Below are 15900 nucleotides of genomic sequence, written 5' to 3'. Positions count from 1 at the left end.
TAACTTAAAAATTGGAACGATACATTTTAGTGACGTGTATATAACCATGTACTAAGTTCATTCCATGCCAAGTGCAAATTTCTCCAAAACCAGTCGCTACCAATCAAAACTACTGCAAAAACATTTTTGACTAAAAATAGAAACAGACCTTCTCGGGTATGAAGTCCGGGTTGTTGATGTATTTCTGCAGCTTTGCCAGGACTTGAGGCTTAATATTGTCCTTGTCGTAGTCAGTCAGAAATCGGGTGAAATTGGAATCACCCAGTAACTTTTTGGCATTGGGCCAGTCCGGCCTGTGCGAGGAAAAATAATAAAACTCAAAATCCAATTCAAAACATGGTGCTCAAATCAAAGTTACATTTTTACAGATAAAGTGAAGTGGTCTGTGGCTAGTGCTACTACTATATAACATTATTTGTGATTGAAAACAGCATAAATGATAAAAAGAAATAAAAATAAAATAAAATGCATTAGGTTACAGGAAATATTACTGCTAAATTTGGGTACATTATAAAATGTGCATTGATGTATATACATGTACGGTAAATGTATTGACAGGTTTACTATATACTGTCATTTATTCTCCATACTTTATGAAAAACATGACATAAAAGAATCCAATCACTACTTCATCAATTAGCGTTGGTGTAATCTTAATTGTTCATTTTCATGCTCCAATATTTTGGAGAAGACCCTTTTCTCTTTCATCCTAATTGTGCCCCATTCCATGAAATAAAGTTCATAAAGGCACAATTGTATTTTGAAGTTTAGTATGGAACAATTTGCAAAGAACCCCGACCTCAAGCTCACAACTTTGGGATGGACTAGAACAGAAATTGTGAGGCCTCAATGATCACAACCCTTATAAATATTGTTCTGGATAAAGATTCACACATACTTCTCAGGAAAGTTTTAGGACTGAAGCAAAAATGTGGCTGAAAAATGTAAAGAGGGATTCTCAGAATTTTTCATTTCATTTGTCACTCTCTAAAATTTTGGTTCTCTTGCCATTATATATATTTTTTTACTTGATTTTAGAGCTTGTTTTTCAGAGAGAGAGAGAAGAAGCATACAGACTTGCAGTTGAGCAGGATGCAGACAGCCTCCATGACAGTCATGACCATGTCAGGAGGTTTGGTGAACACTTTGAGCTCAGAAATGTCCGCCTTGTCCAGAGAACTAAGAGCCTGGTTAGCACCCTCCAGGGCAGGCAGAGCCTCATTCAGGTCTCTTTGGGTGTCGTCAGCTATCGCCTGAGTATCTTCAGCCTTGACTTTCGCTATTGCCTCTTCTTCTTTCACGATACGACGTGTCTGTAAGGTTCAAAAGATGCACGTGTCAAACTAAAACTTGGGATGTAATAGGACAATTTTGGCACCTTATAAAAGGAGTGACATACCTCATCGGCACTCTCTTGGTCAACAGATAGTTTTCCCATTAAAGCATCAACATCCATGCTTTTCTGTTTGAGAAGCGGCTCCAGAGCAGAAAGGTCCACTTTCATTGTGGCCACAAGCTCGTTGGTCTCCAGGAGCTTCGTCAGACCACTCTTAACACGATCCCTTGCCTATAGAAACACACAAGACAGCGTGACGTTTAACTGAGCTGATCTTACAGTGGAGTAACTGACTGAAAAATTGTCGCTATTTTCTACACACATTTTTCCATTTATTTTTTGGCTTCGCCTTACAAGCACTAGCTGCTGCCTCTTGTTGTCTAGCATGGACAGGTACAGGTTGATTAGTTCTAAGTAGGAGGTGGGCGTGGTGTAATATCGACGTCTCAGTTCTAAGTAGAATCTCTCAGCCATGACGGTGACGCTGACATGCGTCTCCACACACAAATCTGAGAAGCTCTGCTTGAGTTCATCCGTACCAAAGTCCACATTCTGGAAGAAGGCCTGAGAAACAGAAAGCAGGGCCTCGCGAGGCCACTGAATAAGAGGAGAATAGAAGGACAACAGGTAAGGGAATGGAGCAATTCAGCAGCTGTTTATAGACTCCGCCTTCTCTCCAAAAGTATTGGAACAGTGACACAAATTGAGTCAGTTAAAATAAGTTAAAATAAAAAGGCAAAAATATGTTAAAAGTTGCACACAAGTCACACCATGAGTATTTCAGCTTTTATTTCCATGGACTGACTTCTGGATATGACAACGTAGATGATTCGGGTTTCGCATGTACAGGCTACAATTCCAAATAGACCAACATGAAAACCCCGAGAGTGTCTACGGGTAAAAAACCCACAAATAAGAAGGAGGACCACATTTTCAGTCTTTGCAAATAGTCATATTCATTATTTTTCATCTATAATTAGTACCTTTAAAAAGACATTTTGCAACTTCCAGTCAACTGAAAAATGACATCACAATGTGCTTAGGGCTCAGGTAACCAATCACAGTTCAGCTTGTGAATGTCACATGACCAAAACAAGAAAACAGGTGAGCTGTGATTGGTCGTTACTTGAGCACTGAGCACATGTGATGTCATTTTCAATCGACAACTAGTGGCAAAATTGGTTTTTAAAAGTATTAATTGTCCATGAAAAATAATGAAAGTATCAAATTAATTATCGACAAAATATTCACTTTTTATTGCTATAATGGGCTATATAAGTCAAGCATCCCTTTAAAAAAAAAAGTGATCTACAGCAGAAATAATGGGAATGTGCTTTACTGTTTCAATACATTTGGAAGGGAATGTTTACATTACACAGGGCGACAACAATACAGCACTGATGATATTACAAGGATTGATAATGCATCTACAAAAATAAAAAAATTACAAAAATTGCTGTGGCCAGAAATGGCAGCGTGATTTCAGCATACCTCCACAAACCAGTCGATGGTGCAGCAGTTGACCAGCGAGGGAAACATTCGACAGCGGGACCTGAAGGCATCACCGACTGGACTCATACACAGCACAATATGCATCTTCTCCCGGACACGAGAGATAAAATATTGAAACACCTGAAGATCACAAACACACAAGTTTGACACTGCCACATCGTCACAGTGCCAGATATGTTATCAAATTAAAACCACTTATTCAATAATCATTATAACCTGATGTCATTCTATTGTAATGTGTCCTAAAACTGTAAAAGTCATTTGTGTAAGCGGGTCATGTTTTAAATGTGATTTAACCCAACTTGAAATAATCCATGAATAATGATTATCGCACATTATCTGTTTGTCACCTCAAACAGCTCATTTTATTTTAAATGAAAAGTTTCTGTTGCACAGTTTCTAACAGCCTGCAGATGAGAGACAAGGGAGAAAAAAAACAAGCAAAGCAAAGCACACTTATGTGTAACTCATAAGTGAGCTTGGCATTTAGAGAATGATATATTAAACCGAAAGGAACTTAAAGCGCCACTCATACACACATATCTGCCGTTACAAAACAGGAAATGCCAAAAAGATATGACCATGAGCTCATTGCCAGGAAATCGACACCATTACAACTGAGACAGTAGCTAAAAAAATAAAAAAAAGACACCTTTAAAATATGGCTCATTGCAGGAAAATTAGCTCCCAAGAGTCCGAGTTCCCCCAGTCCCTGACCAATCAGAGGAAAGGGATTTTCCAGGATTACTGTATAAAAATGTGTGCTCTGCTCACTGAAATTAAAAGTATTTCCCAGGGGTCTGGGCAGAACTCTCTCTCCCTTTTTTTTTTTTTTTTTTTTTTTTTTTTTGAATAAATCCTTTTGTGACCAGATCAGCCTTTTGCCTCCAATTCTCAATTTTTGCCTATTTGGTTTTTGATCGGCACCTGTTTAGTGAGTTTGGCCAAGGATCCTCCTCGTCCACTGCCCCTTCTGGGAGACTCTTCAGTCCGTTGATGCGGTTCGAGCCACTTTAATATATTCTGCAATATTCTTGGCTAGGCGTATTGTAGCTTCTGCTATCTAATGGAAGTGTATTAATCTGTTCTGCCTGTCATTATACATTGATGGCATAGATAGATGGCCACATTAACATGTGTAATTAATAAATAGGTTTTTGAACAAATACAGGAAATTGCATAATTTTCTGCGGTACTCCTAAGGCCTTACATTGCCTTTGGTTTCATTGGTATTTGCTATGGGGTAGCGAATACGAAAGACAGGTTTTTCTTACATTAATGTCATTGTATCTTAAACAGGACAGTTTTCTGGACTACTTTAAAAAAAAAAGTGCAATTTTACAACATAACTACTTCTCCAAAGACCACTACACCACTGCTGCTAAGAGCTGTGTGCAGTTATTGTTAAAAAAAATTCCTTCACACTCAACTGACCAGAAACCATTCAAAATATGATTTTATGACATGACATTATAAAGCAGAGATTTCTTGTTAAGTGTTGTGCCGAAATATTCACTGGTTTGTCTTCTACTTGTGACTACAGAACATCTTTTAACAAGGGTATGTTTACATTCATTTTGAATTTACCAAAGTAGCGTCACTTCTGTATAGGGACATTCAAGTCTTTCAATACTATCTGTCGAACTAATGTATGTGGAAGAACTAGCAAGCTATTTGCTAAAAATTATCTTCTCAGGTTCCCAGCAAATGCAAAATCAACCATTTGCACGTAAATGCAGCACATCATTTGTGTACAAATTGCTGAATGACTGAGATATTTCTTTGAAACAGGATGTACAAATGATTACCTCATCTCTGTTCTCCTCACTGATTCCAGCTTCTTTGGCTTTTGGGCGGGTAGCAGCTAGCACTTGTTCCAGCTCATCTTTTTCAAAGAGGTTGGGCACTTCACCAGAGTTCAACATGTTGTTGATATCTTCCAAAAACCCTTCCACAACAATCTAAAAAAAAAAAAAATGCAGGTTAAGAGACACACTGCTCGACGTGCATAATTTTTCCTCCTTTCATTGGAGTCATACCTGAGTATCTGTAAAAAGGAACACTGTATCTTTCCTTTCCACTCCAGCCATCCTGTAAAGCCTCCTCAAGTCTTCGTGGAAGCTGTCGTAGTTATAGCCTCGACTCAGCTCAATCTCAAAGCACTGGTACTCACAAATGTGGGACGCTAATCGAGTGAGCGACTGCTTGCCCGTGCCCCCCACTCCGACCAGCAGGCCGTTGCCTCGTTCCAGGCGAACCATGCGAGCGATTCTAGAAAGTGCGATTGGCAAAATCACTTTCATAACAGGACTGCAGTAGTCTTTCTGGTTTAGAATGATGCTTAGAGGTGCATGGATTTCAAGTATTTGCAATCGCCTTCTAGTTAGAAGTACTATAGGTGAGAGAACTATTACACTGAAAGGTAGATGAAAGTACGAACAGGTTTTGCTTTGTCTGAATAGCAAATGAATTTCCTCAATATTTTTGCACAAAAACGTAGAAATAAAGCATTTTATAAGCAACAAACAATGGTTTTGCTTTTAAAACCCCCAAAGGAATTGTCATATTATCCCAAAGAATATTTTAGCGTTTTGTGATATGAAACTAAATATGAAGCTGCACTGTAGTATTAAAAGTCATGTTGAGTAAAATCATTTTTGCATTTCACAGTATTTATATAATATATAAATACTATGTAATGCTATAAAGACTTAACGGTTGTAACGTGTATATTATGTTCAATTTCTTGCAGGGGGATCAAATTATGGTGTATTTTCTACTTTTCTTGGTTACTTTGTAGATTTATATAAGTCATGTGTGAAATGATATTATAGGCGAGTAACTCCGGGTTATTTTGAGGCAGGTTTCCTAAGATGTGCTCGCTACAAGTTGGCTAAAAACATGTTGCACATTGTCTACTAATCACTTAGTTTCATCCACTGTGATTACAATTATTTTAATTGGACTATTAGGAAATAAAACTAAGGACCAAGTTTACCCTTTTTGGATAAAACCCCAAATCAAAGTCTTATGAATACAGTATCTACAAATATTGCATCCTCAAATACAAACAAGATCAATATTAGGGAACTGCTTGTTCATGAATACCTGGAAACATGCTCAATGGCATCCTGGAAGAATACCAACTTGCTCTCCTTGGAGTAAGTCACGTTGTAGTCACATAAATAGTCCAGAAGAACATTTTGGATCTTATCCAGGTCTGGAAGATCTTCATACTGCCGTTCTTCCTTTTCTGCACCCACCTAAAGGCAAAACACGTTGAGCTCTTTTTCTTTTGTTTGATTTGAATACAGTGGACTTTTGGTATACTGTAAATGATCATGACATCCGAAATGTTAAATATGTCCCTCAAAAAAGGAGCAAGACAGGAGGAGGTCACTCGGGGGGTAGCTGAGCTAGTCTGTAATCTATTATAATAATAATAATAATAATAATAATAATAATAATAATAATAATAATTATTATTATTATTATTATTATTATTATTATTATTATTATTATTATTATTTCTTTGGGGTTTTGTTGTTCATTTTTTAATCAATTAACAAGTTTGCTCTACATTCAATTATTTTATGATATAAAAAAAGACATTTTCACCTTTACATGACATTGAATTGTGTTAAATGTTCCTACATATTATGTAAAAGTTTTCTCATGGAAATTAATTTTGAAAACTGAACTAAGGAATGATTAAACCCCCTTTAAACCAGATTGTACTTGCATGTTTGGCATCAGTGTGAAGAATCATACCTTAATGAAGTCCCCAAATATGATTGGCTCATTCACAAAGTATGAGGGATCCAAGTTCATTCCAAAAAATTTGCCTGAATAAAAAAAGACATGAGTCAAAGGTATTCTGTGACAAACATGAAAATAATCTTGATATGTGCATGCTTCTCATGAGCATTTGGATAGTATAAATTTTGACCACTTACTGGCCGTTTCACAGACAATCATGTTAAAATACTCTTTATCTTGGCCATTGATAAGTCGATCGTGGAAAACCCGTTGACATTCATGGCAGAAAAGACGAAATATCTGAGTCTTATCTCTCACTTGACTTGCTTCACATTGCAGCATACCTTGAAATAAAGACAGTGAGAGAGGACTTTATATCATACAACCAAAGACTTTCAATATGAAGTTGAAATTCTTATCACTCTTGTATTTTATATCATCATTATTATTTCTTAGTTTATTTTGTTGTCTTGTAACCCTGAAAAATCTCATCAACCAGTGAAACTCATTTACTCAAACATCTTAAATAATTTGAATAAATTGACTTGGAATATTTTGTAATCTGCTGTTCTGCTTGTTGTGGAGGGAGAGCCAACAGGCCACAATTATGGGACTGTAATTGTTTGCTGACGTGCCCCTAGGGGTACGCGTACCTCTTGTTTGGAAGCACTGGCCTAAAGCTATGGTAACATAACCATGGTAAATAGGTTAAAGTTGGCAGAATTGCTATCAGAAACTTTGTTTTTATTTTTTTCCTCGCCCACTTGGATTAAATAGTCACGATGAAAAACAAGATTGAGACATTGTGACAAGGTATGACAAAGGTATGATAAACACAACAATAGCCATGTGCATTTACAAATGCAACTGGAGGCTACGATGTATTTTATATAGTCAATTCTCACCTTGGACACACTTGGAAAGGTCCCTGAGATTGAAGACATAGTGAGACTTGGCTGGAGTGGGAAGCAGATCCACACTTAATCGGTTATAAATCTCCACGGCTGAATCCACAATCTGTTTTGCGCAGTCCTTCACGGGTTGGGCGAACTCTTTGAGGAAACCAGACAAGATGGCCTGCAGGAAAGTTGAGGACAAAAAAACTTAAGCAGGTTGATGCACAGCATGCATGATGAGTGTGTTTGTATGATATGTATCCTGACAATGATTATCTGTTTGAGGCTTTGCTCTGAGGGTGTGGGCAGACAAAGCATGCTGAAGTGGCGAATGAACCGAGGAGTCACAGGGTTGCGTCCTCCTCCTGGTGGAGCGCATGCAGCAGCGATAGTCATGTCCTGGAGAAGAGAACGAGGAAATGCCAAAGTAAGGAAGCAGGTTCTGGGTTTGTTTTTTAATGTATGGAATCCCGTAGAATATAAACATGGACTCTTACAAGGGCAGAGTGAAGCCTGTGTAATGAGATATTTGCATCTGTCACTTTTTTACTGATAAAATCATTTTGTCATGTGATTTAAATGGGCTGATTATTTATGAGCCAAATCACGTGCCTAAAGCTACAATGTTTTTGTTGTTGTTGTCGTTGTCAATAAAGTTGCCCGTATGTTATTACAAATAGTGTACCTGTATCTCCTTCCAGAAGAAAACTTCCCTGTCATAAAATCCAGAGAAGTCCTGGAACTGACGCAGGAGCTCAATGGGGGGCTGAGAGCCATAACTGTCCAATTTGGGCATATTCAAATCGTCTACAAAAACTACTATCCTCTTATCCTTAGGTGCACCTACGCAGAGTGAGAGAGAGAGAACAGGATTAGGATGTGAGGTTAATGAAACGAGTGAAAAGAAATCTCAAGGAACATTAATGTTTTGACTGAGTGAATATACACTAGTGACAACGACAAAAATTTATTTATTTTTTAATCTTGAAATTAAATGATTATGTGAGCAGACAAAATGAAGACACGATAAGGTTGTAAAACTTTTCTTTCTTTTTTTTTTTTCTATTAAATAACAGTGACTATTTACCAAGCATGTTCTTCCTCTTTTTCTCTAACTTCGACTCAATGATTTCTTGTGTGCGGGCAGAAGAAGTCTGAGCAGAGAAGTTGATATAGACAGGAATGTAGCCACAATTTTCCTGGATACTGTTGAGAAGGCCCCGAGCAATGACTGACTGTAAAAGACACAAATTACACATATTTCTTTAATCGTTGCATCCTGCATCCACTATAAAGTTGAAAGAATTATGAGAAATGGCAAAATAATGAGTACACAACAAAGTTGCTGTGAATCAAGCCAAATGCCCACTAGTCTAAGTGCATACATACATTTGAGCTATTAATAAAAATATAATCAAAATAATAATCATAAACATCCATGCTTTTGAACCTGGTCTACCACTGTCACTACTTGCCTTCCCCACTCCTGTGGAACCAGTGAAGAGTACAGAATGGTGTACTGAGAGCAGTTTCTCCATCAGATAGCCATAGCGGACAGTGTCTGCGGTGGGAACCAACATTTCGAAGAAGGCTTGCTCGCTATCATATGAAAATAAAGGTATTATTTTCTCCCACTGGACAAATGAATTTTTGGTGAAGTTGATGAACACATCCCACAGGGCTCCATTGGTAGGAAGCTACAAAACACAATGAAAACGCCATCACTAAAAAACATGCAAACACTGTGCTTCAAAATATTCAGCATTAGATAAAATAGTTGTTTACATATACATGCACTTAAAGCATGTGCCATATCACATCATGTTCTGTTTTTGCTCAGTTATTATGGTGTACATTCTAACATCATCTACAGTCACACAAATAAAGTAATAATTCAACACATGGTAGGCTTTGCTTTTGTTTCATCAAACAAAGGCAACAACCCTTTATTAAACAACCCCTCATTTCTACAAACAATAATCTTTTTGTCTGCACCGCATTATTTTACCACAAGCAAAATTTTTACATTAAAGGGGAATTCAGGCCAAAAATATTCTGATTAATATTGTGTTTGTGGAATATGAGTTAAGCAGCAAAAGCCACCCATTTTTATCCATCTCAGGGGTCGGCAATTTTGCCTCTTGCTGTCGACTGAAAATGACATCACAGTTGCTCAGGGCTCAGATAACGACAAATCACAGCTCACCTCTTTTCTGAAACTAGGCCGTGATTGGTCGATACCTGAGCCCTGGGCAAATGAGATGACAATTTTAGTTGTGGCAAAATGGCCATCCCCTGAGATGGATAAAATTGGTTGGATTTTCCTGCTGAAATCATATTCTACTAACGCAATATTAAACAGAATGCCGTGTTTAGAATAGTGGAGAATTGTTTTGGGTTGACTTCAAAAGATCCTCTTTAAAGGGACAGTGTGTAAAATTTAGTACTATCTTGTGGTGAACTAATAAAATGCAACAATCTAAGTTCAAAGCGTGCACATTTTGAAGCACGCGCACTATGGTGCCTCAGAGAAACCACACTTTGAGAGCCTTGTGAGCGAGCAAGCAAGCAGCCCGGCGAGTAAACAAACAAATGAACGAGCGAGCAGCCCAGCGAGTAGTAACTAGCTGGAGCGGTGAGCAAGAGTGGTTAACAAGAACTCACTGCAGCAGATAACAAGAACGACTAGCAAGAACTAGCTGCAGCCCGGAGTGGCTAACGAGCGGCTAGCAGGAGAAGCTAGCAAAGCTAGAGAGAGCAAAGCAGAGGGAGACAAGCGGCAGGAGCCCGAATCACGGAACGCAGCAGTGGCCACCTGCAGGCCCCAGCTGTGGAATGTAAGCAGCGGTCAATTATTGGGTCCGACACGAGCTGCAAGCACCACCAGAGGATAATGGCAGCAAAAGATGTCAGCCTCTTGTAAGGCACGGCACATCCTATGTAATATAATTAGCTATTACTAGACCTACGATTAGGCCTATATAAAAATATTTTTTGCACATTATTGATTGTTTTTTTTTTAAATAAAAATATGAATGATTAGTTCACCACTAGATGGCGCTACATTCTACACATTGTTCCATTAAACAAGAAACACACTTTCTTATTCCATCAATTGAACAAATAAGATTACAATCCTGTCTACTATGGTCATGACTACCTGTGAACGTGTTGTGCAGTACCTTCGCACTGTTGTTGTCTTTAAATTGCTCTCTGATAAAGTTGTCAAAATCATCCCAGTGACCACAGGGCAGGTTGCCTCCTACTGCCCATAAGTAGCAAAATATGAATGTCTGACATAGCACATCAGTGAGGCGTTTGGAATCCTGCCATGCGCCAACACACACATAATATGCTGTCAGAACATAATGGAATGTTACAGTACAAACAGTGAAGCAATTGACTGATCAATCACATTCAGTTCACAGATATTGTCTAAGTCTGAAGTACCATATTAAAATCTGGTCCATCTTTTCCTAGCAGCAGTGACTCCATCAGAGCACAAAGAGTGCAAACTTTACTTATGTCCACCTGGCGAATCGCTTGGATGCAATATTTCCATATAAACTGGAGCCCATCCTCCACATACTGCTGAAATAACTCGAGCAATATCGTCTTCACCGTGTCGGGAAGCTTGAAAGGACAGCAAGATGTGAAAGAACATATATATTGTCAGTGACGTTAGAGATTTGTGCAAATTAGCAATCTTCTTTTATATTGGCTGGACACAAACTATTCACTAGGAAAAGGTGCTAAATAACACTTCATATTTGATTTACTCTCAAATAACCAGAAACAAAGAGTCACTGAAAAAGAGTGTATCTCCATGTGTCTTTGTAAATGCTAAACATGGTAAGTATGGCATCTATTAACTTGTTTATCTTGGCTTTGACATCAAAAGATGAATACTATACGAATAAGCCGTTAAAAACAAATACTGAATCTGAATTTTTGGATTTGAGTGTGAATGAATATAGCATACTGTCACATGTATGAGTATCAAAGGAATGTTAGAATGGCAACGCCTGTGACGTAAACATGTATGTTGGGGTTGCACGGTGTCAATGTGCGTTTCGAGAGCGTCAACCGGAAATGTTGAGCATTAAATTAAACTGTTAAGCGATCAGTCAATAAAGCCCATCTAGGCAGTGTATAAAACACCCTTGTCGTTTCTTTGCAGTTGGCCTTTGACACCATCCTAGCAGAAGGGAGTTTGCAAATTTGGAGAGAGGAGCCCTGCCGGTTAACTTAGCGCTATAGCTAGCATAAGCTAAATATAGCTAGCTAGTACACCGGAATATGGATGGATTTAAAACCAAAAGTGAAAAAACACCCTGTGTTTTGCCGTTGGCCAGTGTATAGTGAGGGATCCTGCACGGAAGTGATTATGAGGCTTGGTAAGGCACTTAGGACAACATGGTAGAAAAGTGCACTCCATTTAACATTATGATCAAATTGGATTTGTACTATGATGTTTTTTTGGGGCAAAAATACAATTAGTAAACCATAAACAAAACACCGAATTTATTTAAGGATTTAAGGACTCTATTTTTGTGACCAACACAAGCCTAGTATGAGACGTGCTCTAAATCTGTGTAGATGCAGGTTAGACCTTGTGTTGGTATTGTCGTGGGTGCATGTGCATTAGTACAGTAAGTAGTATTGATACTAAACAAACTTGTCAATCTTCAAAAAAATGTAAATTTGCCAGAAATGTTTTAGATAAAATCCTACTTTAGATCCTAGACCACTGAGCCATGTCTGTACATAGGGCATCCACTTGAGTTCGTCTGGGTCAATATAGACCATCCCACAGCGACTGACTGTGGCTGGAGATGCTACAGCTAAATCCTGGACCTGAAAAACAGAACAAACATAATTTTAAAATGTCTCAGGTCATGCTGATGGAAGGACGAAAACATGCTAGCACTATGTCACATTTATGGTTCTGAAATAGCTGTCACCTCAAACACCATGTGAATGGATGGTGAAAGCTTAATACGTTCACTATTAGCCAGGCAGAGCATCTTGTTGTCATCCAGCACGGTATTCATGTTCTCAATCCACAAAGCATCAACTGGTCCATCACAAATAACCCACTTGTGGTCATTGGTGGTGTCGTCTACTGCATCACGGACACTCAGCGCCATTAAACCATCACGCCATTCAAGGGTCAGTGAGTTTACCTAAAGCAGATTTTTTTTTTTTTTTAGAAAAGCAAATTGAAAGTTAGTGAATGTGCCCCCCCCCCAAAAAAAGTCATTATCCCCACTGCTCATTGTACCTCTCCATAGAGTTCTCCCATTGTGACAGATTTGGGGTTGAGAACATAGGTCTTCACAGGCTGATAGAAGAAGTCGTCTTCTCTGAACTCAGAGTCATAAAGGGTAACCAGTGCATCGGCCAAGATGGTGTAAATGGTGGTCTTCCCACCACCAGTGGGTCCAACCAACATGACACCGTGACGCACAATCATGGTCTCATAGAGCTGGATAACCTAGTGTTCAACATACAAGGGTACAAGTTGTTACCCAAAGCCAGCCAAATACTATCAATCTAGCATTATAAAATAAAATGTTTTAGGCCAGATTATGCAAAATGTGTACTGTTTTATTGTTATTCATTGTCATCTGATTATTCACATATTCATTTCCCTACAGGTTGGAGAAGAAACCTGCGTTTATAATTCCATTAAGTCATTTGTACCTTATTAACCATGGTGGCCAGAGGCTGAAGATTGCGCTTCACTATACAATCCACAATGGTTGAGTGCAGTATACCGTAGTCATGCTCGGGGATGGTGACACCAGGGAACAGGTCAGACAGGATGCCACTAGATGATTTGTAAACAGTTACTAAATATATACAGTGTGTATTGACAACTTATAAGTATTAAAAGACTGTCCTATGCCATGAGCCTCAAAAATGAGCTCATGATCAACCCGTTTTAATTGATCATCCGTGAGATATTTATCACAGCTCAGCGGTAGTTCTACCTGAGCTAAATTCAGTTGATTAGGCACAGAAAAGGCACACACAGGTTGCACAGTTGACAGTGAATGTGAAAGCACAAACCAAAGAAAGATTTTTCTAAAGTAAGTTTGGAACCATCAGGATTTGTCGTAGGGCTGGCCGTCCATCCAAACTGAGCAATCGAGGGAAATGCAGCCTTAGTCAGGTAGATGACCAGGAACCCGATGGTCACTGTCAGAGCTTCAGTGCTCTTCTGTGGAAAGACAACAACCTTCCAAGAGCATAAGCATATCTGTGGCCTCCATTTTAGTGGCAGTGGAAGCCACACAATGTTAACAGACACATAGAAGCTCGCCTGGAATTTCAGATAAAATTCTCCAGTCAAATGGAACAAAGCTTGGATTGGACTTTTTGGCGTGAATGCCAGACATCAAGTTTGAAGGAAATCAGGCACCACTCACTCATCACCTGGTATGTTGGTGGCCAAGTCATGCTTTGGGGATGTTTTTTAACGGCAGGAACTTGGAGACGAGTCAAGATTGAGGAAAAGGTAAATGCAACAATGTACAGATACATCCTGGATGAAAACCTGCTTCAAAATGTTGCACAAAAGTCTTTATTTTTTGATTAATTTATAATAATTTAAAAAATTATATTGTTGTGATTATGGGGTGTAAAATTTTGCAGACAAAAATTACACTAATCCATTTTTGGAAAAGAAGGCTGCAACATACTAAAATGTGGGTAAAGTGTAACACAAGTATATTAGTAGTCGTAATGTAAAGAAACACCCTTTATGAATACAGAATATGAATTATTACTGGAACAAGAAAGATCAACAAGAATGATCAAATTGACACCTCTTCATCAAACTAGCACTCTTACCCGAACAGGTCTGCATCATCTGTTAGGAATTTTGGCAGGTTGGAATCCCTCAGAGCTCGGATCAGAACGACATCCTCAATGAGGTCAGGGTTCTGTCTCTTCAAAGACCTGAAGACAGATCATCCATCAAATGATATGCACATTCACACAAGTAAGTATAAGTAGTTTCTGTGGCTTGCATGGCACTGTACTAAAATGTATTATATTGAACAAAACATTCTTTGCAGGGGTTTGATATTAATTCAGATGGAAGTACTACAAATGAATTAAGATAACTACACAATAACATTTTCCTTTGAACAAAATAATCATGCATTCATTGGAATATATTTCACAATGGTGGATCTGCACCTGGCCAAAAAAAAACAACTACATTTGGGACTTCTGTGTGCTAATGATCACCGAGCTCCACACGGCTATTCGTCCAATTTTGTTGTATTGTAAAGCATTCTGGTTGTTATGTTGCAAGGGTTCATTTTGAGAGAAGATCCAACAGTTTAGTCTATTTATCACAATGGATCGAAAGAGTCAGCACAGACTTATAATAAAGATGCATGCATTCTGCTAAAGTGAGGTAATTCTTTAATAATGCGCATTGCATCCAACAACAAGTTGGACATATAAAGGACTGCAGGCAATATAGTCATTAAAGTGGTGGATAATGAACATTTGGGATTGGCTGCCTAAAAAAAGGGAACTGAATGTGGGGACAAGGAAAAGAAATGCAATGAATCATGTGTCATTTGCTGGAGTTTCGTTAATAAGCCAATAACCAACAGTCGAGGAGCATCTGTCTTTTAATGCAGACCAAGAACAACTGTGTTTACCGCTTTAACCGTTAAAAATCTAACAACTGTTATGATAGTAGGTTGTGTTACAGTACTTCTTCTAATGCTCTTAAGTATTAATATAGCTTTATCATGTAAGCTATGTGTTAATGAAAAAAAAACTGCATTTAATACGACCGAAACCACTACTGTGACTTTCAAGGAAAGCGAGATGTTATATGGTGCATGTGTGATTCTCTGACCCTGCCATGACGAGTACAGATTTGACGGCTCTCATTCCAAAGTCGTAGTGGTCCTGCTGGGACAGCTGCTCAGAGCACAGCTTGTACATTTGGGTCATCTTCCTTGCTAAAGTCTTACTGGACTCAAATCCCTCCGAGTATAAAATGACCTGCATGGAGAAAGATAAGGTACAGGTATAAGGTACAAACACAGGTATCGAGGCCAAAATGCAATAAATGGTAGAAATTTGTGTTGAAACACATGGTATGTTTCTGTATTTTATTGTAAAGTTGCGATTAAGACAGTAAAATTGTTACCTCAGCAATGAGAGCATAGTTGGGCACCATCATAGCTACGGGCCTGAAGAGCGATTTAAGATTATCAGGCAGCTCTGATCTTCCAGCATAGCCAGGGTTCATGGTAATAAATGCTGCACATGTCATCACAAGCTTGATCTCTCGGCCCTCAAATCGAAATTTTGTCATCTAAAAAGTAATACAGCAAGACTTCAAAAGATTGAAATGCTACA

General features: G+C 38.5%; 1 protein-coding gene across 1 annotated transcript in view; it reads right to left on the bottom strand.

Moving 5' to 3' along the window:
* Positions 1 to 15900, bottom strand: part of dnah6 (dynein, axonemal, heavy chain 6) — a 57686-nt gene that overhangs the window by 19342 nt on the left and 22444 nt on the right. Inside the window, exons 32-55 of the mRNA XM_077524060.1 lie at positions 15689 to 15856; positions 15392 to 15540; positions 14362 to 14469; positions 13210 to 13336; positions 12788 to 13000; positions 12468 to 12689; positions 12238 to 12360; positions 10954 to 11136; positions 10686 to 10829; positions 8975 to 9200; positions 8591 to 8734; positions 8189 to 8346; positions 7771 to 7902; positions 7513 to 7684; positions 6805 to 6951; positions 6620 to 6693; positions 5957 to 6111; positions 4888 to 5119; positions 4657 to 4809; positions 2828 to 2968; positions 1691 to 1933; positions 1400 to 1567; positions 1078 to 1313; positions 149 to 293 (exon numbers count right to left, since the gene is read on the bottom strand). Coding sequence (XP_077380186.1) covers positions 149 to 293; positions 1078 to 1313; positions 1400 to 1567; positions 1691 to 1933; positions 2828 to 2968; positions 4657 to 4809; positions 4888 to 5119; positions 5957 to 6111; positions 6620 to 6693; positions 6805 to 6951; positions 7513 to 7684; positions 7771 to 7902; positions 8189 to 8346; positions 8591 to 8734; positions 8975 to 9200; positions 10686 to 10829; positions 10954 to 11136; positions 12238 to 12360; positions 12468 to 12689; positions 12788 to 13000; positions 13210 to 13336; positions 14362 to 14469; positions 15392 to 15540; positions 15689 to 15856 — 3963 coding nt within the window. The remainder of the gene's footprint in view (positions 1 to 148; positions 294 to 1077; positions 1314 to 1399; positions 1568 to 1690; positions 1934 to 2827; positions 2969 to 4656; positions 4810 to 4887; positions 5120 to 5956; positions 6112 to 6619; positions 6694 to 6804; positions 6952 to 7512; positions 7685 to 7770; positions 7903 to 8188; positions 8347 to 8590; positions 8735 to 8974; positions 9201 to 10685; positions 10830 to 10953; positions 11137 to 12237; positions 12361 to 12467; positions 12690 to 12787; positions 13001 to 13209; positions 13337 to 14361; positions 14470 to 15391; positions 15541 to 15688; positions 15857 to 15900) is intronic.

The sequence above is a fragment of the Festucalex cinctus genome, chromosome 6, assembly GCF_051991245.1.
Source record: "Festucalex cinctus isolate MCC-2025b chromosome 6, RoL_Fcin_1.0, whole genome shotgun sequence".
Lineage (NCBI taxonomy): Eukaryota > Metazoa > Chordata > Actinopteri > Syngnathiformes > Syngnathidae > Festucalex > Festucalex cinctus.
This window is presented reverse-complemented; position numbering and strand designations above follow the sequence as displayed.